General features: G+C 36.4%; 1 protein-coding gene, 1 long non-coding RNA gene and 2 pseudogenes across 3 annotated transcripts; all 4 read left to right on the top strand.

The window, feature by feature from the left end:
• The first annotated feature begins 2,205 nt into the window (after positions 1 to 2,205).
• On the top strand, positions 2,206 to 3,717 carry LOC147490297 (uncharacterized). The gene is made up of 2 exons (XR_015201611.1): positions 2,206 to 2,516; positions 3,304 to 3,717. It is a non-coding gene; the product is annotated as an uncharacterized LOC147490297 (long non-coding RNA).
• A 7,232-nt stretch (positions 3,718 to 10,949) lies between these two features.
• Positions 10,950 to 12,641, top strand: LOC147490296 (uncharacterized; annotated as a pseudogene). The gene is made up of 3 exons (XR_015201327.1): positions 10,950 to 11,186; positions 11,295 to 12,082; positions 12,312 to 12,641. The product of XR_015201327.1 is annotated as an uncharacterized LOC147490296 (transcript).
• A 4,649-nt stretch (positions 12,642 to 17,290) lies between these two features.
• On the top strand, positions 17,291 to 18,927 carry LOC147490295 (uncharacterized). Its single transcript, XM_086574843.1, has 4 exons — positions 17,291 to 17,425; positions 18,097 to 18,171; positions 18,282 to 18,420; positions 18,699 to 18,927. Exons 1-4 carry the CDS (start codon positions 17,291 to 17,293, stop codon positions 18,911 to 18,913), a joined length of 564 nt encoding a protein of 187 aa, XP_086430969.1. The 3' UTR covers positions 18,914 to 18,927.
• Positions 18,928 to 20,296: 1,369 nt separating this feature from the next.
• On the top strand, positions 20,297 to 21,812 carry LOC147490294 (uncharacterized; annotated as a pseudogene).
• The last annotated feature ends 3,985 nt before the right edge of the window (positions 21,813 to 25,797 follow it).

The following is a 25,797-nucleotide window of genomic DNA, read 5'->3' as shown; positions in this document are numbered from 1 at the left end:
ATTAGGATATTATATGGACTATTGGAATGTATGGTACTCAACATATAGGAGGCCTCACATCACTTGGGCCAGATGGCTTCCCTACCATATTATGCATACTATGAAACATAAGTAAGGTAAATATGACTTAATGGCAATTAAGCTTAATATGTCAAAGGCTTTTGACCGAGTCAATTGGCAAGCTCTCCTCTCTATTCTATCATCCCTAGGTCTTGACCCACACTTAGTCAATCTTGTAAATCTTGTAAATCAATTTATATCCTCACCTCAGTTTTATGTCAATGTAAATAGTTCTCTTTTTGAGACAAGGGGATCCTTGGTCTCATTTTGTTCATTCTTATCATGGAAGTTCTCTCTAGAATCCTAGATATGAAAACTAGAGGCCCGTCTTTTTGGCATCAATCATCAAAAGGGACTTTGTAACAGTTGCTTCTGATTTTATTCCTGAAAAGAGCGCTAATGCCGCAACATATTGAAAAAAATATACATGGCATCAACATCTCAAGATATAGCACTCATATATCGCAGTTGTTGTTATTTGCTGATGATGCATTTATATATATTATGTAGAGCAAATATGAATGAAGCTGAAAAACTTTTAGATGCTCTAAAGTTCTTACTATGACATTACAAGCAAAGAGATCAATTATATATGAAAAATATGGTATCAATTTTAGTAATAATCTGCAATCCTGAACTTATTGCTTCCATCATGAAAACTAGACATGATAATTATAACCATTAGAGAGAAGTATGTGGGCTCTCTCCTTATCCCAGGCCAACCTATATTTGTTATATTCAATGATCTTATTACCAAGGTAAATAAGAGAATTGCAGGTTGGAAAGGGAAAATATCGTCTCAAGTTGCTAGAATTGTTCTTACAAAACAGTTCCTTTAGCTATGCATGTGTTCCACATGTCCACTTTCATGTTACCAGACATAGTCACTTCCACCATTAATACGTGGTTTGTGTGCAAAGGGACGACTTCTAGTGGGGAACAAACAAGGGGAAATCCCACCCACTTTATCTAAAAAGTTGGAAATCTATCTGCTGTGATATCCCTGAATGTGTCCCAAGGAGGGGGTATGATGGAAAGGCGCCTAATCCATATATGGGTGATGGTTGCGCTATAATGTGATCCCACTTGGCTTAGGTGGTCGTCCAAAAATCCTGACTATGAGTAATTGATCTCTAAATCCTAACATCGAGGCATTTTTTGGATTGTTTGGTTGTAGGGTTGGTGAGAACTCCACATTTAAGCGTGCTCGTGCAAGATTAGTTTAATAATGGGTAACCTATTGGGAAGTTGTTGTCCAGAGTCCAAAAAACCCCACACTATCGGATGTCCACAGTGACTAAGTGGGGACAGTATCGGCGTAGTAAAATGAGACGAGTCATTACATTTACACTCAAAACAAATATGGAGGTTTAGGGATTAGAGACATGGCTACAGACAATTAGGCCCATATAATTAAAATTATATTGTTTGGCATGTTATAACTAATCCATACTCCTTTCTTTTTCAGCAGCTCAAATGTAAGTATTTCCACCACTTAGATGTCTTACATTCAATTCCTAAGCATGTTGTTTCTTGGGTTTGGATAGGTTTTCAAAAACAAATCTTAAATCTTTGATAAATAACTCCATTTGGTGTGTAGGTATGGATATATTAACATCTAGAATGACTCGTGGACCCCTGATACACCTAGTGGGAAAGTGCCCCAAGATACCATAACTCACCATGGTTATAACAAAGTGTCAGACCATATTGATACAAACTCTAGAACTTGGAAACTTGATACTATGAATCAACTATTTAACGCCCAAACTAGTGTCAAAATTCAAACCATCTTTTTAACAAGACATAACACTGTAGATAAGCTTAAATGGAGACATAAAAAAGAAGAAGAACACACAGTAAAATCTATGTGTCATTGCATCTGTTCATTCCCAAGAACAAAAAATAACATCAGTAATTTGGTTGTTTGGTATTTAGAGAATCACCCTAGAGCTTCTCTCTGCTATTGGAAATGGAAATGTTATTACAATGTGCTAGCTACCAACTACAGACCACCTAGCCATGTGTTTTTTCATGTACCTGGTAGAATTCACCCACAATCTAGTTTATTGAGAAGAATGTGTGGACGAAATTAAATTCTGCCTAATGTTATACTTGATCTGGCTAGAAAAATGTTAGGTATCTATCTAATAAGTTAGGGTTTTTTTCCCCACTACAAGACAAAATAACACACAAAGGATGGTCCAGATCATTTTGAGTAAGATCTAACGGCTGCTGAGTGCGGATCAATTACTTTTATTTGTTTTCGAAATTCTCACTAGCGAAGCCGCCAAATCAGCTCGCTTCATTTTCACTCTATTTCACAACAACACAAAACAGGTTGAAAGAGGAGAGAGCAAAAAAGATAAAAGACGAGAGTGCAAAAAGAAAAGAAGCCCAATTTCTGATTTCGAGTCTCTTCTCCCTTTTTCAGCGATACACTCACACTGAATGAGGTACGTTTTTAGTTTGGGTTTTGTAAAACTAAATTGATTAGCGTTATTAAATGTTTGTTTCGTTTCAATTTAAAGTTTAAAATTTGTGTTGTTGTAATTAATAACATAAATGATGAAGAGGGAAATGAGGAAATGTGTGAGTGTTGTTGTAATTAATAATATAAATGATGAAGAGGGAAATGAGGAAATGTGAGTGTTGCTGTAATTAATAGTGTAAATGATGAAGAGGGAAATAAGGAAATGTGTGAGCATATTTTCTACATTCAATCGACCCTTTTACAATATTCTTCAGTGATTAAAATGCATGTTTCCAATGATTAAACTCATGTAACTGTAGAAGAGATTACAGACACATCTTCACTTATCACGGCAAGATTACGCATTACACATCTTCACTACCATCAGTAATACAAAGTCGTTTCACTTAAAACACAGTCGATAGAATGGAATATTAAAACCCTATATGAAGAATCGAAACGCAAAGATTTGGACTTTTATTAATCGACTTTGAATGACAAGAATTTGTGAATCCAGTCAACTTGATGAGCAAAATAGAATGAAAAACGCATAGATAACGTATTTTTCTCCATCTTCGCAGCCTACATTTGTTACAATTATGGGTAATTATGCTGTTTTTATTTGTAATAATACTATTATTAGTCTTATGTTAAATTAAATGAGTATGACAATGCTATTAAGTTTTAGAAGTAATTATTGTTATGTATAAATATGAAGTTATATATTTTGGTATGGTTGATCTATGAGAATTGTATTGTGTGATTTTCAGGTTATGACAGGATTTAGGTTTTTGAAATATTGAAAATATAAAGGAGATCATGCTAGATTTTTTTATTTAAAAAAAAAATGGTGATGCTCTTAATTGAAGACTCTCTCCCCTTATTTTCCTCATTCTCATTCTGATATGTGTTGAATTAATGAATGTGTAAGGGTATGTGTAATGAGTTGGTTTGTGATAAATGAAATGCATAGAATTGCAATCATTAAGCTCACTTGAGTATGCGTATGAAATGATTATGAAGTATAAAACTGTTGGAAATAGTTATATCATCAATCCAATACTACCATAGAAATGGTCTTTTGGTGTGTTGTCCAAAAACAATGTGTTTAGAGTGCCGACTGGCACGGGCATTCACTAATCTATCTAATAAGCTAGGGTTTTTTTTCGCACTACAGGACAAAATAACACATAAAATAACGCACTACAGTAGAGTAAGGAGAGTTGGGAGCAAGATCAAACGGCGGTTGAGTGCTTGGATCAATTATTTTGTTCAAAACTCATCGTAGAGCACTCAAACTCCCAACTCTCCTTACTCAATTCTTCATCTTCACTTTTCTTCTCATCCTTCACTGAAACACTAACCCCACTTTTCAATTTCCAAAAACGCACTTCCTCATCTCACGATATTATTCGCTTCATCTCCATCTTCGCTGCCCACCGTGACGACAAATTTCTAGAAGATTTCTTACGATATTTAATAACTGCCTCGGCCAAGATTTCGGTCTTGCCAGATTCTTTAAGAGGTAATAATTTTATTTTAAGGTTTTGGATTGTTGAAATTTTGGTGATGGGTTTGTTTGTTTGTTTGTAGATTATATTGAGGTTGCCAAATTCATGTTAAACACCTTATATAATTAATTATGTTGTTATTTTTTTAGGTATATTACAAGTTTATAACTATTACCCCAAATCAGTTTATAATATAATATAGGCCCCTGATTCGACTAAATATGACTCATTGCGTCTTTGAATAAGATGCTATTTAGTCATGTTTTTATGTTAACTTGAAAGTCCATTTTCACAAGGTTTGGTAAGTAGTCTAGCCTACAATATACCATTATGCAGTTTAATTGCCATCAGAGTTTTCGATTAATGCAATCGGTCAGAAAATTTTAAGCTATGTTCCGTGTATTCATGTCTTCCGAGTTGCATTAGTGTGCAGAAACCACAAATTTTCATATACACTTCGTCCAAATCCTTCCTTATAATTGCTCAGCACAGGAACATATACTTTCCCATTACTTTTATACTAACTCTAATCACCTCCTTCATTCGATGAGCCAGTGACTGTTTCAAAAATATGTGAGCATATTTTCTACATTCAATCGACCTTTTTACAATATTCTTCAGTGATTAAAATGCATGTTTTTAATATTTAATAAGCTAAGGTTTTATTTGGCGCTACAGGACAAAATAATAAACAAAGGACGGTCAAGATCTTTTTAGACAAATCTAACGGCTGTGCAAAACCCAACAATTTCTCTTTAGAAAAACCCTTCTCTTCCCCTCTTTGAAAGCAAGGTGTTGCAAAACAAGAAAATCTGAAATTTGAACCTTTTCGATTCAAGTAAAGATAAAATCTGAATGAACCTTTTCGATCCGAATCGAACCTTTTCGATTCAAGTAAAGATGAAGGGTTGAATATTCATCGATTCAAGTAAGTCTGAAACTTAGAATGATCAAGGTTTGTTTTTAATCATGTTATGATGTTATAATGAGCCCAAGGTGGACAATATTGTTTTTGTTATTATATTAGGGTTTAAGTTGTCGAATTGTTCATAGACTCTTTAGTGATCCATGTCGCAATTTAAAACATTGCAGCCCGATCGACAACCGGTCCACATATACACTATTTTGCACTCTGTCTTTAGACACGTAAAAGCGGTTCTCTAAATGTATTTGAAATCGGTATGTTGAAATGTGGAAACATTGCACCATCACATGTAGATAGCTTTATCTTCTAATGTTGCTTTGCAGTTCACCCACATTAGCCACCGACATCTGTGAGGTTGGTTATAGTAGCCGCTGAGTACGAATCACCACCCAATAATCTCCAAATTACCGGCTGCAAAGAAGGCATCAAAGAAGGGTGGAATCCCTAGGCATCACAAACTCGCTTTCCGACTTAGCGAGCGTCAGCCACCCAATAATCTCCAAATCAATAGCCGCTTCAATGCTGCAAAGAAGGGGTGGAATCCGTAGGCATCACAAGCTCGCTTCCGGACTTAACGATCAGCCACCCAATAATCTCGATCCAATAGTCGCCTTCCGGTACCGCAAAAGAAGGCAAAGAAGAAGGCTTGATTACCAGCAAAGAAGGCAGCAATTACGTGAGTCCATTTTAAGAATTGAATGTTTCAAGAGTAGAATTGAATGTTTTAGAAGCTGGGTATCATTCATTCATGTAGTGTTACAGCAAAGGTCGTATTTATGTAAGCTGGGTATCATTCATGTAGTGTCATTCATGTAGTGTTACAACTGTTGGAAGAAATAAAGGTCGTATTTATATAGTGTTGCAACAGTATCATTCATGTAGTGTCAATAGAAGCTGGGTGGGTTGACAATCATTAGTGTTACAACTGTAATAATCAAGGAAGAAATAGAGGATCATATTGATCTATCAGTAAAGTCACTGAAATCTTACGTTCTTTGATGCCTGCCTCATCTATTCACATTAGGGGTAGAGGATCATATTGATCTATCAGTAAAGTCACTGAAATCTTCTGTTGCTGGAGATGCCTCTGTACTATTCACATTAGGGGTGACCAATTTCTTCCTAGGTTATTATTTTAAAATGGAACTGAACAGTAGATTTTCATGCTGCACTTTCACAATACGTCGAAAGATATTTCAATTATCCATCTACACTGTTCTTACCAAGAAGCAAGTTCTATAGATTGATGACCATGTGTAGTTCGGATTATCATGAGAATTAGTCTATCAGTCTATTACAACATTGCTTGAACTTAATTTGATTTTTGTTCAGGAGGATATTCATGAATTTCTTGAGTTTCACAGAAGTTGGTTAGAGCTCCCCTAAACCAATATTCCAGGTATAATATTTCACCCCCTTTTGTCCAGTTACATATCTATCATTATATTGATTATTTGTTATTTGAATATTGTCTATCATGAAAATCAGTCTATTACAACATTGTTTGAACTTAATTTGATTTTTTGTTCAGGAGGATATTCATGAGCTTCTCTTGAGTTTCACAGAAATTGGTTAGAAATCCCCTAAACCAATATTCCAGGTATAATATTTCACCCGCTTTTGTTCTCAGAACTCCCCTTATTAAACCATCATTTCAATTATTATACCATTTAACTTTCTGCATAATTTCCTTCCTAGGCAATCATGGTGAAAGAGCGAATTCAAGCTATGCAAGAGCGAATTGCAACAGTATGAAATACTATTATATGTGATTTCACTTTGTCTATCACACACATATATTTGTTCACACATATATATTTGTCCAGTTACATATCTATCATTATATTGATTGTTTGTTATTTACGAGTACAACTATATCAACATATTAACGGGTGTATCTTAGGTCGCGACTTCATTACCACAAACCGAGAAATGAAAGAGAGGGAAAGGAGTCGTTAATTCACCGCGATCAATTCCACAAAGACGACATCCCCGCCTCCCAATCCGATATATGTGCCTCCCCATCGAAGATATGCTACGCCCCCCAATTTAGTATATGTGCCTCCTAATCGAACATCTACTCCTTCTCCATCTGATGTGCCTCATAATCGAAGATATACTCCTTCTCCATCAGTTGTGCCTCATAATCGAAGATATACTCCTTCTCCATCTGTTGTGCCTCATAATCGAAGATCTACTCCTTCTCCATCGGTTGTGCCTCATAATCGAAGATCTAATGCAGTTCCCAATAGACTATCTGTTGTGCCTCCTAATCGAAAATTTACTGCAGCTCCCAATAGGCTATCTGTTGTGCCTCCTAATCGAAGATCCACTGCAGTTCTCACTAGGCTATATGTTGTGCCTCCTAATCGAAGTTTTATTGCGGTTCCCAATATGTTATCTGTTGTGCCTCCCAGTCAAAGATCTATTGCACCTCCTAATCGGAGATCTGTTGCCTGGCGCCTTCAAGAGAAAGGGAAATGCAAGTGCCTCTAAATCACGATCAAATGACTATAGCACAACAAAATCGGAGACAGAGAAAAAGATGTTATGTCGATTACATTGCAGATTCCTTTAAGAAGACGAGGTCAACGCGTCTGGTTGGGTCATCTTCATCAATGTATGATATCTCTTACATAGAAAGCCAGACCTCGGTCACAAAAAGATGTAACAATGCAAAGTTGTGAGGATAACACTATGTAAGTTAAGCGCTTAAGTTCTCATTCTTATGTTAGGTTTCAACATATCGTAAAAGCGTGATATATCATAGGTCTATTTTTTGCGTGATCATGATATGACTAGATTTGACGAAAAGTGAAGAAGAAATTCTTAATTCTCATAGAGGTCATCGTTTCCGCCCAAATCGCCGTCACTTTTTTGGGAAAGATGGATGTTCTTTGTCCATTTTGTTCGCCCTTCATTGGAAAGATGAACAGTTATCGAAATCAAGGCGAACCGACCTTTATTTGGAACTTCTTTGTTTACAAAGGAAAAGTTAAGCTACCGCTTCTTTCTCCACTACCTTCGCACTTTAAATCTTTATTCGGGGATCTAATAAACGTGCAAGATTATTCCGTGAGCAGATTCGGCAATACAATGTGTGTAATGCCTTTACCAATCTTGGTTGCAAATTTAACGATCGTGTGTTACATGGGCGTGGTCCAACCTCATTCACTGTCCATGGGGAGTTCATGGCACCAAATCGGTTCATTGTTGCCTGATCCGGGGATGGAACCTAAGTTTTCGCAACTTTATATTTATGATCCCCTAGCTGCTTTGGATCACCGCCACAATCGCAACCCGAATTTGTCAAGAGAAGTGTTGAAAACTGTACAAGAAACTCTTCTGCAGACCCACAAGTTTTGTGATATCTATAAGCAAGCATTTGAGGTTTTAACTGAAAATGCTTCTGAGAATAACAATGTTCCGGTCCATCTACACTATGATCCGCGTTCGGATAGACGAAGGTACAATCTTCCGACAACTGATGAGATTGCAGTGATATTGCCTGGAGATGGGAGTAAGGTTGATGCCATGCGTGATATTGTACTTCGCTTGAGAGGAGGGCATGAGTTGGAACGGATAAGCGAATGTCATCCCGCTTATTTGCCTTTGCATTATGTTCTTCGTTTCCTTATGGGGATTTGGGTTGGTCACCGATTTAAAGTTGTGGGGCGTCAAGAGAAATGCTCCAAGCAATGCAAGACTCACCCAATTATTGTATTACGCCTACTGTTTGTTTGAACGACCCACATAGTACTCATCCATCTTACTGGGGTGTAAATTGTTGCATGAATTTTTGGTTGATGCTTGGGCTGCATATGAACAGAACCGTCTGCGATATATTAAACTAAATCAAGACACCATCCGTTCGGATGTGTACAAGTGTTTGACAGATGTTGCACTTGAGGGATTAAGTCCTGATCAAATTGGCCAACGGTTCATTTTGCCTTCCTCGCATGTTGGAAGTCCAAGGCACATGTACGAGATTTTTCAGGATTCAATGGCTATCACCCGACACTATAAGCACCCGGATATTTTTCTTCACGGTGAACGCAAACCTAAATTGGCAGGAAATTAAAGATCGCTCAAGGAACACCAAACTTCAACACTTCGCCTGAAATAGTTGCGGGGGTTCGGAAATGAAACGAAAAGCAATTATGAAAGAAATCTTGAAGAATGATATCTTCGGTTGGGTGGTTGCATATGTTTATACCATTGAATTTCAGAAGCGGTCTTCCACACATGCATTGCCTTTTATTTCTCGCATGATGATAAGATTCAAACAGTGAGCAAGTGGATAAATTTGTATGTCTTTGAATTCCCGGACCCGACACCCACCCCTCGCATTGTTTGAAACAGTGAAGAAGTGCATGGTTCATGGCCCCCGTGGTGATCGAGATCCGAGTGCTTCATGTATGGAAAATGGTCGATGCACCAAAGGCTATCCAAAAGAGTTTGTGGAGGAAACAATTATGGATAAAAAGGGTACTCCATTTACCGAAAAGCGACAATCGGCAAGAAATATTTTGTGAAGAGGAAGAATAAAATGGTTAAAGTTGATAATGGAGATGTTGTTCCCTATAATGCATATCCGGTGCGAAATGTTTGATCATTCATATCAATGTTGAAGTTTGTGCATCGTGTCAAGCTGTTAAATATATTAACAAGTACATCTACAAAGGCTATGACAAAGCAACAATGGTGGCGGCGAGGAACAAATGATGAGATTCAAAGAATATATCGATGCAAGGTACATTGGACCAACGAAGTGCATGACATCTATTTCAAATCCAATGCATAAAGAGTTTCCAAGTGTCCAACGATTGGCTTCATTTGGAAGGTATGCATAGGGTTGTTTTCAATAGCAAAGATCCTATGGATGCAATTCTTGCCCGAGCGGAGACCAAACTTCAACACCGGCTTTCTTTAAACGTTGTGATGAAGATCCAGATGCACGAGCATATATCTATCAAGAATTTCCACGACACTATGTTTTCCACAAAGACTCTCAAGAGTGGACTCCTAGGATTCAGGGACCTTCCATTGGTAGGATGTATTTTGCAAGCCCTAATGCCGGGAGAGGTTTTATCTACGCTTGCTACTTCTGTGTTGTAAAAGGGCCTACCTCCTTTGCATATCTTTATAAAGTTGGTGATACCGTGTACAACACATACAAAGAAGCATGTATTGCCCGTGGGCTGTTGGAAGCTGATGATGAGTGGATACAATGCCTAGAAGAGGCGGCGATAATGAAAACTGGATATCAACTGCGGAGGTTGTTTTGTGTAATTCTTTTAGAGTGTCATCCGTTACGACCAGATCTACTTTGGAGCAAATTTGCATCGAGTATATGTGATGATCTTGGACACTGGCTTCGAACAAAACATGGCATCCCAGATCCAACTGATGAGCAAATAACAGATTACGGCTTATATTTGGTGGAACAAATCCTTTTAGAATCTGGGAAGACATTGGAAGATTTCCGCCCATGCCAAAGCAAAAGGAGGATTGGAGCAAAATTGTTGGCAATAGGGCTCATTTGGGAGCAACGCCAACTTCAGCATGAAGGCATAGGAGAAGAGGTGCGGTTGATGTGAGTCGCCTTAATGACGAACAACTTCATGCTTACAACTAACGCGGACCGATTCAAGATTATGGGTGACAAGGGCAAACTTTTCTTTTTGATGGAGCAAAATGTACAGGGAAAACTTTTTGTATAATACAATTGCAAAGGCACCGCAAAGACATGGGCCTTATTGTTATCATGGTGGCATCATCGAATTGCATCTTTGTTATTGTGCGGTGGGCCTTTGCGCTCATTCTACATTTAAGATTCCAATTGATGTGATGGATACCACTTTTTGCGGCTTTGCTAAACATTCCGACCTTTGCGACCTATTTAAAGAAACAAAACTAATTGTTTGGGGACGAGGTGCCCATGCAACATAGATATCTTGTGTTGAGGTCAGTAGATAGAACACTTCAAGATATTTGCGGAAACAAGAAGATATTTGGTGGTATCACTACAGTTCTTGGTGGTGATTTTCGACAAACACTACCTGTTATACCGTTAGGCCAGAGAGAGCAATTTGTTGGTGCATCACTACGGCGCTCTTTCCTTTGGAGTTATTTAGAAGTTTTGCACTTGGTACAGAACATGCGGCTTGAAATGGCGGAGTCCGAGAATGTCGAATTCGCCGATTTTTTGTTGGAGGTGTGTTATTAATGCCTTCTAATTATAATGGTTTTTCTCTATTAGTTCCATATATAAACGAACTATTTTAGAAACTAATGAATTCATTTTTTGCTTTGATTCATTTAGATTGGTTCGAATCCGAAAGAATGCATACAATTGCCGAATGGAATCCGCAAGTGTACCAATATCCAAGAACTCATATTCTCTGTCTATCCCCAATTGGATGTTATGGACACACCATCTCCAAATTTCTTAACTGATCGTACTATTCTTGCTGCCCGTAATGATGATGTGAGTGCAATTAATGAGGTTGCACTGAATTTGTTCCCTGGTGAAACGCTCGAGTATTTGGCTGCAGATAAAATTATCGAAGATGATATTGATAATCCAAGTGGGGCTCACTATCCCACCGAGTTTCTCAACTCCCTCGACCCTTCTAGCTTACCACCTTTCAATCTCAAGTTAAAACACGGATGCCCTATAATGTTGCTTTCGAGAACATAGCACCTAAAGATGGCCTTTGCAATGGGACACGACTTATGGTGCTTCAATGTCTTGATAAAGTCCTTCAAGCCAAAATTTTGACCGGAGAAAAGCCGAAATCGGTACTCATCCCAAGAATATCTCTGGCTCCCTCAAATTCAGAGTTGCCTTTCAAACTATCAAGGCGACAATTCCCTGTTCGACTAGCTTATGCCATGACAATTAATAAGTCGCAAGGTCAGTCAGTGAAATATGTTGGCATTGATTTGAGGACACCGGTTTTCAGTCATGGGCAACTCTATGTGGCCATGTCCAGATGTACTTCTTCAAAAAGAATATCCGTTTTTCTTCCACCTAATGCAAGAAATTGTACCACAAATGTCGTATACCCAGAAGTTCTTCTCTAAGAACATCGATACCAATGAGAAAAGGTGAGTGAGAAATTAAAGAATGTTACTTTTATTGGTTTATAAATTAAAGAATATGTTGTATCCATATATATGCTATGTAAGTTTTTATGATAGGTGGTTTTTTTTATGATAGCGTGGATACTTAAAAATAAGAATAGAGATTATTTTATTTTGAGAACCATCTCTTTTGTAAACAATATGCTAAATGTATCAAGTCTAAAAAAATCATGTGTATGTGGTTTGTTTGCAGGTACAAAGTTAAATTGCCATAATTTTTCAGCAACATGATTGTAGTCTTTGCTCCATGGCGCATTTATCCATATGGTAGCAGAATGGTGTGAAAAGTATGCATAGAGGGGAGAATGAGAGAAATGAGGAACTCGATAAGTGGGCGTGGAGTATTTATTTTATTTTATTTTTCTATTTCATTACTAGAATTAGCCCCAGGTGAAAAATTATGCAAAGTCTTCTTTAATATTTAATGAGTTGTCTTTTAGTTTTAGAAGTAATTTGTGTTATGTATAAATATGAAGTTATATATTTTGGTATGGTTGATCTATGAGAATTGTATTGTTTGATTTTCAGGTTATGACAGGATTTAGGTTTTTGAAATGTTGAAAATACAAAGGAGACTCTGCTGAATTTTTTTATTTAAAAAAAAAAAAAAAATGATGATGCTCTTAATTGAAGACTCTCTTCCTTTATTTTCATCATTCTCATTCTGATATGTACTGAATTAATGAATGTATAAGGGTATGTGTAATGAGTTGGTTTGTGAGAAATGAAATACATAGAATTGCAATAATTAAACTCACTTGAGTATGCGTATGAAATGGTTATGAAGTATAAAACTGTTGGAAATGGTTATATCATCGATCCAATGCTACCATAGAGATGGTCTCTCTTGGGGTGTTGTTCAAAAGCAATGTGTCTAGAGTGCCGACTGGCACGGGCATTCACTAGTTTCATAACAATAGAAAGCCAAATTTTGAAAAATTATGCATAACACTTGATACTTTCTTTGAAAATGCTACTGTCAGGCTGTTGATCCAAAGGTTCCCCAAAATATAAAATGGATTATGCCACAATTGAACTATACAAAACTAAATGTGGTTGGCAGCTTCTGCAAGAAAGATTTAACAGCCACTTTTGGATATGTGTTCAGATATACTAAAGGATTTTTCTTAGGTGCGGCATGCTCAACTAGAAATAAAGCCAGCAGACGAGGAGGCAAAGTACAAAGGAGTCCTCAAAGCCTTTCAATGGTGCTAGCAGATCAACTACATTAAAGTAGAGGTAGAAATGGATGCAAAAGCTGATGTGGATTACCTCACTCAACATAAATCAAGCATTTTATGGAGGTCAATCTCATGTCATACTAGTTCGTCCACGTTTGGGACTGTCGATCAGTTTTTTGTGGGTGCATAGATCTGGAAATAATGTAGCACACCAATTCAAAGAACATCTTTTGGTAAATTGATCCCTACTTTTGTGGACTGCGATGCCTCCACCTTGGCTACAAGATATATTGGAAAGGGATAGAGCAAGAACAATCCTGTAATAGATAACCAAGCATGACTGGAAAATAACAATGCTAATGTAACACCTTGTTGATATATTAATATATGAAATGATTACCAACAAAAAAAATAAAAAATAAAAAAGGTGAATGTGCTTAATTATACCCGAATTGTTTCACATCAAAATAACTTATTATTGACACAAATTTTTTTTTTAAAAAAAAATGATAACGAAATAGGGTATATCTAAAGTAAATTAACAAAAACTTAATATATTCAGATTGTGCGGAATTTTATCTCACTAAACTCCTAATTTCGCCAAAAGTTCAACCTAATTGACGAATTGAAGATAATTTTGTTGCTATATTGTTATAGTGTAAATATAAAACCCCAAACAAACTTAATTAGTTTGATTCTTGCGCAACATGCATGTCTATACAAAATTATCTCGTCTCAAGTATCTACCTAGGCGTTAACATTTAACAGACCAATTCTAATTTTGACTCAAGCAAATCTCAAGATTCGCCACTTTAGCCCTAATTGTTCAGGTTGCTTTTTCTTACTTAATACATAGTTATAATGATATATCCTCTTGGTGAAATTAACGTGCGTGGTGATAATTTGATGAAACAAAAGAAGTTAGTTAATTAGCTTAGGCAACAATCATGGTTTTTTTGTACAAGTATTTCAATCTAACCAGAATATGAAAATCACATAGAGTGATTAGTTAAAGTTGTCAATACTGTTATGTAATCTCTTAATCATTATAGGATATATTGTACCTTTGATCATGGAGTATCGATTGGTTCTCATGTACTCTTATTTGTTACAAGATATTATACCTATCATCGAAAAAACAAGATATTATACCTTATTATTAGATTGTGAGATTGCTTGTTTGTTGAAGAAACATTCCTCTAAATAAGTAGGACACTTCAAATTTGGAGATTAACGAATTTTATAAATGAAAATATTATTGGCATAATCAAATGTAAGTGAAAGATCATAGGGAATAGAACGAATTTGGTACGGTCCACTAGTGGCTAGTAGCTTAGTATTAGATCTTGATCTTTGTCTCCCAATTAATAAAAAATTCACGATTTTAGTGAGCATTCCAAAGTAGACTTTGGTCGATCTCTTAATTTTGATACAAAAATCATATATTTGTTATTATAAAAAAAAAATACCAAAATAGAAGACAAAATATAAAAACAATTGGAAGAGTTTTAACTTAAATTAGATAGGTGATCAATATATATACTATGGATTAGGAAACATATTACGAGTCATAAAGGTAAGCGTTTATAAAGTTTTACCAAAATAATGTGTGAATGATAAAGATATCCAACTTCAAGGTGATTTGCCGTAAAACAAAATTATGTTTGAAAGAGTAAAGATTATAGGCTGTGTTTGATAGCCCCATTTGTCATGGCAAATGCAAATAAATGGCACTATTCACTTGTTTGGCACTGTTTGATGTGTTTTTTGTGTCATGACAAATTTTTTTTGGATTTGCCACAAGTTGTCATTTGCCATGATTTTGGTGGCAAAATTTACTCTAGGGGGAGCTGAGTAAATTTTACCACGACAAATTTGTACACAAATTTGCCACCAAAATAAGTGGATTTGCCACCAAAAAAAAGCCAAAAAAAAAAAAAAAAAAAAAAAAACTCTCACTGGAGCGCTCAACCAGGTTCGTCTTCTTCCCATTTTCTCTCAATCCCTCTTTCTACTCTCATTAGTTTCTCTCCTATTTGCCATTAACTTTTTCTTCTCTCACACTCTCATTAATTTCTCTCCTCATACAGTTGTGTATTGATTTGGAGAGTTGTGTATTGATTTGGAGACAAGCAACATAATCATCGACTTGCACAACTTGACGGAGGAGGTTTGTTCATCTCTTTCTCTCTCTCAATCTCTCTCATGTGTGTGCATGTTAATTTTCATTCTCTCATTCTTTTATGTTAGGGTTAGGGTTCAAGTATATATAATGATTTCAAATTTTTTTTTGTTTATTTAGATTGTTAATTCAGTGCATGATTGTTGAGTATTTGGCTCTGTTTTTATTTATTCCGAAAAAAAAATGAAAAATAGATCGTAAAATATGCTGGATTTATTTTGTATACAATGTTACTGTGAACTACTGAACACTATGAATTGTGATTTCTGAAATAAGATGAAGGGTTGCGAACTATGGGAATTAATAACTTTGATAATTAATTCATGTACAAAGTCAAATATTGAATGCCCAAATAATATTTTCTGCCTTTTTGTTCAATTTAATAAGTAATTGGATAATTCATCAGATTTGGATTCATTGTAGTTGCATTTGGTATAAATCTATTTTTTTGTCGCTTGTGTTAGTAATCTAGTTGACATGCTTTTGATTGAGTTATGAATTTGGTTTCTTTACTGGTTAATTAAATTGTTGTCATTCTTTGCTCATTCTATGTTTTTGCTTTGTCTTATTTCGTCTCATGCATGATTGTCCATTTAATTAGGTAGAATGCCAACCTAAGAAGAACGTAAATTAGTTGCGAGTTACCATGATGCTAACAATCATGCAGGGCTATGATGTGGTACCAATGGTATAGGAGAAATAAGCGAAGGGTTATAGTTCCTAGGGCCCTCATTAGAAATTGGGATGCTCGGAGAAACATTGTTTTCACGAATGTTCAGTGTAGTGACCGTATATGCTACTCTGACAGTTGAGAATGAGGATATTTACATTTGAACGCCTATGCACTTTCGATTGCGGGGTTATGGGTTAGTTGATAGTCGGTCCGTTAAGGTTGAAGAACAAGTAACCATTTTCTTACACACCAGTTGGACCACGATTTAAGGAATCGGACTTTTGAGCTTCAATTTTTAGATCAACAGAAACAATTAACCGGTACTTCCACCGAGTCTTAAATGCACTGCTTAGGCTACATAGAGATGAAGTACGACCTGCCACCATAGAAAACTCTCCAGCCGACTGTGGTGGAACACCTAAATCTTGGCACCATTTTTTCCAGGTTTGTTAGCTATATATCTAATGTACATAATGTTAATTAGTAATTCTTTTACTGATGATGCTATATTAATTAGGATGTTGTGGGTGCAATTGATGACACCCACTTTGAAGCTTACGTACCACCTCAAGATCAAGTTAGGTATCGTAATCAAAAGGGCCAGGTTACTCAGAATGTCTTAGTGGCATGTACATTTGGTATGAGATTCACCTACGTACTTACTGGTTGGGAGGGTTCCTCCCATGATGGTCGTTTGCTGAGATGTGCAGTGAGTCGGCTAGGGCACAAACTAACTATACCACATGGTACGTATCCTTAAAACATTTCAAATCCCAACTGTTTTGGAGTATTATTAAAATTCATCAATCATTCTAATTAATTTTTTCACATAGGTAAGTATTATCTCGCCGATGTTGGATTCCCGCTAGTTCCACACTTCCTTACACCATATCGTCTTTGTAAGATATCATCTTAGTGACCAACAACGTAACTCTAGATACAACGGTGCCCGAATGCAAAAGAAATGTATAACTTCCGTCATTCATCTTTTGCGGAATGTTGTTGAAAGGACAATTGGTGTGTTGAAGAAAAAGATTTATGCGTATCTTAGGCATGCTCCACACCATGATGTTGAGACACAAGCAAAGATAATTTGTGCATGTTGTGGGTTGCATAACTTTTTACTTTCGATAATAATGATGATATATGGGAAGAAGAAAAGAGCGACTATTGAAAAGGAAGGAAATGGAGAAGTAGGCGATGATGTGGGGATAACCATGACTCAAAGTGATGGTTGGACAGCCGTGGAGAGATGGGTTGATGGCGGACATGTGGGAGTGTCGAGATGAACGAAATGGAGAAGAATAACTAGTGTGTTGTTGGCACTAGTGGTTTAATTTTATGTTTTTTGTTGTCGCTGTTTTGGCAATGTTGAATGATGTGTTTTGCCTCACGGGATACTTGTATTATTATGGCTTATGACTTTTGTTAATCTATATGACAATATGGTTTCTTATAGCCTTCCTTATATTAGTAACTCTTTGTTTAGATTTGTGTATGAATATCTAAACCTTGTTTTGGTTTCAAGTCCTACCACTTCTGAAAGTTCACTATCACATTTTGGTTTAGGTAATGTCGATATAGAACACTGATTATTATATTATTCTCTTTTGGTTTATTATATTCAAACAATGTCACATAACAATGCTAGAAGCCAAGCACCACGTCCTCCACCCCGCCTCCACCAATTCGAAGTTGTTCAGGGAAAGCGTCAAATCGTTGGAACGATGGAATGGACAAGATCCTTGTCGGAACTTTGTTTGACATCATTCTTTGTTCTAGGGAAGGGTTCTCAGAATTCTAACGTTTCCAAGAAAAGATACTCTAGTTCAAGTTGCAAGTGTGGTAACCAATTCGGTTCTCAAAAAGTGGATTGGAATCATGTGCTCTAGGCTAAGGTCATTAAGGGGTGCCTACTACAGTTCTACTGCAGAGTTGCTAGGCGAGTGGCTTCTCCTTTAACCATCAAACTAAGTACATTCAAGCTGATGCCGATGTATGGGAGAGGTATATTCAGGTAAATGATCTTGATTTAGCCATTTTATATATATTTCACTTTAATATATTTGTCATTGAAGAGAAGCTAGCTTCCTAGAGGACTAATCGTGAGTCACATTATCATTGTAGGCTCACCCAGCTGCAGCAAGTTATAAAACCAAGTGGCTTCCAAACTATGAGATGCTTGACTTCATATATGGAAATGATTCTGCAAATGGAAGTGGAAACTTTAATGCGCATGATCCTGATGCTATACCCATATTGGATGGTACGTTAAGCGATTTTTTTTTATTTGTGGTTTTTCTTTATGCGATAAGATATTACTAAGCTCATAACTATGTTGTGTGTTTATGTTAATAGATGAAACTGATGATAATGACCCCGTTAATGTAAATGAATATGTTGACAATACCGGAGATGCTACCCAAGGCTCAAGGGTGAATGTGGAAGCAGAATCACCGCTCAAAATTGAATGGGCAAAAGAAAAAAAAACCTGCATAGATGTGAGCGGCGAGAAGATAGCTAAGACATTCGAACATCTTGCAGAAGCTGCTAAGGCAATGGCGGACAATTTGAAGCGACCTCCTAGCATGATGCAAAAAGTTCATGATGCCTTGAAAGGTCTTGAGTTGTCTAAAGAAAATTTTAAGCTTGGAATGACCTTCCTTGGAAATAGCCCAAACATGGGTGAAATCTTTTTGAGTTTTGATGATGAAGATCTTAGGAAGGAGTGGCTTTTGGACAACCTTCCGGTGGCTTAAAGGCACTTCTTTTGGATTTTGCTATTATGGTACATGTAATGCACTTGTCAGTTTTAAGGCGTTCTTTTGGATTTTTGCTACTATGGCTAATCAATTACTCAAAATTTGTGATTTGCGGGGATCATGATGGACAAATTACAAGGGTGAAGAGAAGACTTTTTGCTGCTTGAAGAAATTTCGTCTATGGTCCATATTAAGGCGAGGGAGATTCCCTGCGGTCACCGGATGAAGAAGATGCAGTGAGATATCGGATCCCGATTCGACATGGAAGAAGTGCAAGCCTCTCGCCAAACAACTTGCGAACAACCAATCAATCTATAATCGTTTTGTTTGACAAGCACTATTACCCTTTATTTGTTTCATTTTAGTTGAGACTATAGATCCTCATTGCTATTCAATGGATGGTGTGTTTTTAGATTTTGTGGGTTTTAAGTGTATTTTAATTAAAAACAACGACTTACTTGAGAACAATTGTGAAAAGAGAAGTTATCGAACACCTTCACTTTAAGCTTTCTTAGCCATAGTTTGCTAACTAGGATTTTGTGGCTGTGAAAGGGCATATCTAACTGGAGGGCAGGGTAGAAAGATAAATGTACAGATTAGGAATTCACTAAATAGCTTGAAATTCCATGGTGAAAATCCCATGATTAACCCAGAGAGCTAACGTAGATTAATCTAATATCTCGAATTTACCAAAAGAGCATCGTATTCATTGGTTGTTTACATAACATAATAGTTTTAAAATAATGTAATTTGAAACATGTAACTTAAAAGTACAATAATAACAAAACATGAAGGCCACCTAGCAACTGTAACCATAAAGAGTGGGAGAGGTTACAAATTATCGATTTCCATTTCAAAGTCTAGTGAAAGTTCACATCAGAATTCCTTCCATGTTACTCAAGGCCTTTCTAGCAATCTTGAATTTGTTGGAGATGATTTTATCGGCATGGTCGGCATTCACAACATATTGCTTGATGAAGAATGAAGACCATTCCCTAGAGGTTCAAGCTTCGGGGGTAACGCAAACAGTGTGAAGATATTCCAAACAAGAGCTTCGGATTTTTAAAGATGGCCTCAAAAAGCATCTGAAGTGCATAACTCTTTTTAGAGTCACCTGCTTAAGGTCAGTCAAGTCAACAGCCTTCAAGACTACAAGAGAAAGGGAGAAAGACACAAGCATTTCTGCAGTGAATGTCACAAGGTTCTTTGACTGAATTAGCTCCATTGAGTCGAGTTATTTGTAACTAGGGTATGCACGTGCCTACGCCCACGAGACCCGCGCTGCTTGCGCTACTATACCTCTGAAAAATGAACAATCATGTTCATATATGTTTTGGGTATGAACATTTATTGTTCATATATGACGTACCTCGAACATGGATGAAGACGGTGAATCTGGGAGTGATGGACAAGAAGATGTCATCTCACGATCTAAAGCAGAAAGTGTTAGTTTTCACCCTGGACCTACAATGCCATAAATCAAACAAGTAGCCCAAATTGGAGCTAAACGCAACACTGCCTTTGCTTATTCCACCTCGAGTAATGCTACAAACTTCCCAATCATCCGAGTGACAAAACTGCTGAACTCATTGCTTTGTCAAGGAACCCGACAAGGCGGATTAAAAGTTTTTAGTATGTTAGTCTATTAGTTTCCATATACTAAAGCATTACCGATGTAGTTAGTAAGTGACATTTTTATGGGATTAACGTAATGAGTATGTGACAACTGTCTTGGTTGCTTTGTTCATTTGTTCTTTGTTTTAAGGCCTACAAAGCCGGTTTCATGGTGGGAAGGTTGTGAGATTTTGGGAGGGAGAGATGAAGTTGCTTTGGTGGAACATGGTTGGCTTGTACAAGAGAAGGGAAGTTTGCTTTTGTTACAAATGTCTTGGAATCTCGTACACTTTGCCTCGAGGCAAGAAGCGAGAGGAGACCTTCCGGTCGTTTTCTTGAGGTAAAATTTGGCTCAAAAGTAATGCCAATTCGCGTGTGTTTGGTACACTTTTCTTCCGAAAGTAACCAGAGCTCACTACGGTTTGATCTGGTTTTGTGCTTTATCTAAGCACCAAAATCTGATCACGAGGATTTTCCCAAGATTGAATACAACTTTGGTATTTTTGTCGCCTTTACTTCAATGCATTGTTGGAAGAGTATAAAAGCTCCACATAAATCGGCATTACTTTCGACTATGCACTATAGTGTGTTGATATTATGGCGATTCTAATGCGTTTTTTTATGCTTAAGGAGTTGATACATCAACAAAGATTGGTAAAACAAATTTTTGACTAATCATGATTTCTAACACCTTTGTTGACTAATTGATTATATGTATATCACTAAAGCAAAGTAAGCAAGCACCTATCCATCAATTCTACCTATTGATAAGCCTATTTAACTTGTTTTTTAACGTGTTCTTTTTTGTCCGAGTTGAGCTTGGAAAGACTTGAAAACTAATTATCACCGGTAAATAGTGCGATATGTCTATGTGTTTTGTCCGACCTGCTTAAGAAAAAACGAAGACATCAAGCATGCTATTACCATGTGATAGACTAAAGCATATTTGTGGACATTTAGCTCGGTTACTAAAATCATTAGCATCCCTGTTTTCTGATCTCAACATGCTTGATATCTGGGATTTCTTCACGATGACTACAATTTTGTTTTCTTAAAGAATTTATGATTATTTCTGAATTCTAGTGCATATCACGGATGGTTGCAGAGTAAGAAGAGTCCCAAAAGAATTTGCGGAGGAAGTGATGAAGGAGGTCGATCTGATAATGGCTTCAATTTGATACTAGTTGATATTTCTGCAAAGACTACGATTTATATATCAAACAGGCCAAAAGGGGAGCTACCCAAAAATGAACAATCATGTTCATATATGTTTTGGGTATGAACATTTATTGTTTATATATGTTTTGGGTACGAACAATCAATGTTCATGTCTGTTTTGGGTATGAACATTTATTGTTCATATATGTTTTGGGTATGAACAATCAATGTTCATATTTGTTTTGGGTTCAGGTTTTTTTTGGGTATGAACACGGATTGTTCATACCTAAAGAAGATATGAACAATCAATGAGATTCACCAAATACTAGGCCCGTACTCCCGTAGTCATTTGTAATGACTTCCATGAATATGGAAATTAGATAACATGGTCACTGACTCATGGATTCTCATCTCTCTACCATTGATGCCTATACACGGGACATATATTTTAGGGTTCTATCATGGCTTCACTTTTTCATTCTCTCATTACTTCGGTTGTGTTTCTACCTCAATCCCGTTTTGTTAACGGATATTTAGCGCCGGTGATGAGACTTCAACAACTCGAAGAATATGCTCTCCTCCTAAAAAGATTTTGGATGGGTCATACACATTCCATTTTTGGAATGGTATAACATCTGCACTTGTTCGAGCGACAAAGCTTGGTAGCAAAGCTTCTTAATCACCACTGCATTCATTGTCTCGATGTATTATGAACTTGGTAATGTGTTCTTATTTTTTCTATTCACATGGAGGTCCAACTTTCTTATAACATCCGGTCCTTCACGAAAAACATCTGTTCTGCGTGCCTTATCGTCACACTTAACAAAGCGGCATGTTTGAGCCTTTGAGGAGGAGCTAAAAGTATCTTGAATATGTTTGAGAATGAGCTAAGGTAAGGAGCTAGCTTACATGGTTGAGAATGAGCTAAGGTGAGGAGAAGCCGCCAAGAATTCCACCGAAAGGAACATGAAGAGATCTACGAAAGAAACTTTTTCGATGCATCTTGAGAAATGTTAATTACTTCATAGCAAAGAAATTGGCGTGAGTTGGATTATACCCAGAGAATAAGAAAGGGCCAACTCATTTCTTTGTTCTCAAATGTATCATCTCATGTATAACAATAGATAGTTCGAAATATCCGAAGAAGACTTCACAACGTGCACCTTCTATTTTAAGGATTGATATTTGCGGTATGTTTTAAAGTACCACCCAGTAGTTTCATCGTTCATGACGGATGGCCCAAATAACTGTATTTGTTTTGCACGGAAATGTTCGACCGTCCAGGTGTCTCACAAAGATTCATTCAGCTCAACTTGCCCAAATACATCACTAAGCGTCCCACTTGTCTCTCTCTTTTTTTCTTCGCTTAGGAATCTTGATTTTGTTATTCGTGACTTCATTACCATCCGTTCTTTGGATGATTTGAATCAGGTGTGAGATTAGCACGACAAAACCGGACAAGTAGTATGTGAAGCTAACCAAGCATCAATACATTCGGGATGAAAGACATTATCACATTTCGGTAACAATCTAAGTGTTTCATCATTTCGAATTCATTTAAAACAAACCTGCACACTTTCGAGAGCACCTTTGCCGATTTTTAGACCTTTCACTCTTGAAAATACCTAATGTTGGAAACTTTTCAATTCACGGTTTAGAAAAATATTAGAAATTAGGGACGATTAATTTTGTAATGTTGGAGACATGCAGTATACGCATTAAGTGTTGAAACTATCCCATTATATGAACCTTTCACTTTGGATTTGGAAGCTTCAAAAACTATCCCATTATATGAACCTTTCACTTTGGATTTGGAAGCTTCAAAAGGAGATTCACACAGGATTTTGACTTTAAACGTTTTATCAAATCCATCTACATAGTAAACTTGTGTCTTGCATACGGCGGTAGTAGCTAAGAGATTAACATTGTGTATTTCAATGGAACTATATATAAATAAAATAAATTTACAAATAAGAGTAGCTATAATTTTTAAATCTTAAATATTTTAAAACATAAAAATGAAAAAATGAAATATTTGCCGTGGCAAATTTGGACAATCAAACAAAGCAGACAAATGGTTGCAAATCAGGACAAATGATATTTACCATAGTATCATCAAACAGTGGCAAATTTAAATTTGCCACGAGTTATTTGCAATTGTCACATAGCAAATTTGCCAGTGGCAAATGGTGACAAAATTTGCATTTGCCACAGCTCCTATCAAACATAGCCATAGTCTTCCACACAAGACACTCTGTAGGTTAGTCCGTTAGTGCAGGTAATTAGTGCGAAGACGAAAATTGTTAGTTGCCTATAAACTACCTAGCCATCTTAGCATTAGGTGCCAGTTTTGTACATGACCCGCTAACTTGTACGAATTCGACATTATATTAGCGGGTTCGGATTGGAAAAAAAGATTTTTGGGTTATTGAAGGGTTGACCCGCCAAACTCGTCAAATAAATGGGTTAGGTATGTTAGCTCGAGTAACCCGTTAGTAGACTCGATTAGCTTTCGGGTATAATGGGTTGGGCCATTAACCCGTGACATGTATAATCTGTTTTAAGATACGTTTCATTATTTTTTTAAATCTCATTATCCCAATAACCTAAAATATACGACTAAAATGATAAGGATGAGCCTATATACTAATTCATTCGATAAATATATGTTTTGTTATTCAATTTTCATTAATATCTAATTGAATTATGGATAGTTTTTGAGAATTAATACATATATATATTTTTGATAAATAAAATCATAAAATACTAAATATTTTGCATACAGGTTGTCTGTGAACCGATCCGAAACTGATCTAAAATCTGATTTATCATCTCAACTACCTAAAATAAACGACTAAAATAAGATGGATTAATTGTCATATTGGTTCATTTAATAAAAATATGTTTCATTATTCAATTTCCCTTAATATGTGATTAAATTATAGATGGTTTTTGAGAATTAATACATATTATTTTATACATATTTTTTTGATAATATAAAATCGTGAAATACTAAATATTTTGTACTCTGTGAATCTGATCTGAAATTAACCCGCTGGCTTAGCGGGTCACCTGTTGGGTAACCCATTATATAGATGGATTGGGTTTAGATTTGACAAACTCGACACGATTAGTAATTGGATCGGGTTTGGATTTGCTCTTCTAACACGTGACCCGAATATGACACATGAACCCGACCCATTGCCACCCCTAATTAGCATGCAATTTTTTTGTCTTATGATTCCAACAAAAATGCTTAAAAGTTGGAACTCAAAAAACAAATGTCTTTGTTGGTTGCCTTGTGGGCACTTGGTGAGTTCAAAATACAAATACCTATATTTTCTTCTCTAGAGGGTCACTTTTTTTTTTTTATTATTGACAAGTCTGTTTTAAATGAGATCAGTAACTCTTCGACTCTAGACTTCGACTTTGCTAGTGGACACCTGCTAGAGGGTCACTTTATTAGTTAAAATACATAAATAAGATGATATCGAGTAAAAATAGATGAAACAAAATCTATGAATGCATATTTACATATCCTAGAGATTGGATGGACATTCTCATATATGTCAGATTCCCCACCTAAGGGCATCTCCAATGGGGGGTGTAAAATTACACCTCCACCTAGGTGCCATTAGGATTTTACACCTCTAAGTGTATAGTATTGTATAGCTCATAAATATCCACACTCTATACTCTCTAATGGAAGAGTGTAAAAAAAATAGATTTTAAACTTCTGGACGTCACTCCAAGTGGCCCTCTTTAATTTAAAATGGGGCGCCACTCGCAGGTGGCGTCCGAAATAAAAAATAAAGCTTCAAACGTGTTGAAGTGGCGTCCGAGTTTTTAAGTTAAACGTGGCGTTATTTTTAAGTGACGTCCGGGCTTTTTATTAACTAATAGCGAGAGGGAGAATTCCCCACCCTCTCTATTAGCTAATACACTATTACCTACGGTATAACACTCCCATTGGAGAGAGTTTTTTTATATTTGGGGTGTAAAATTTTCACTCTATAGAATTTACACCCCCCATTAGAGATGCCCTAAACGGTGGATTTCTAAAGCATTTATTCTAACTTTGACAGTTAACATTAGACTTTAGACTAGAT

This window comes from Coptis chinensis, chromosome 7 (assembly GCF_015680905.1).
Source record: "Coptis chinensis isolate HL-2020 chromosome 7, ASM1568090v1, whole genome shotgun sequence".
Lineage (NCBI taxonomy): Eukaryota > Viridiplantae > Streptophyta > Magnoliopsida > Ranunculales > Ranunculaceae > Coptis > Coptis chinensis.
Note: the sequence above shows the minus strand (reverse complement) of the source record. Positions and strands in the feature narration are given on the sequence as shown.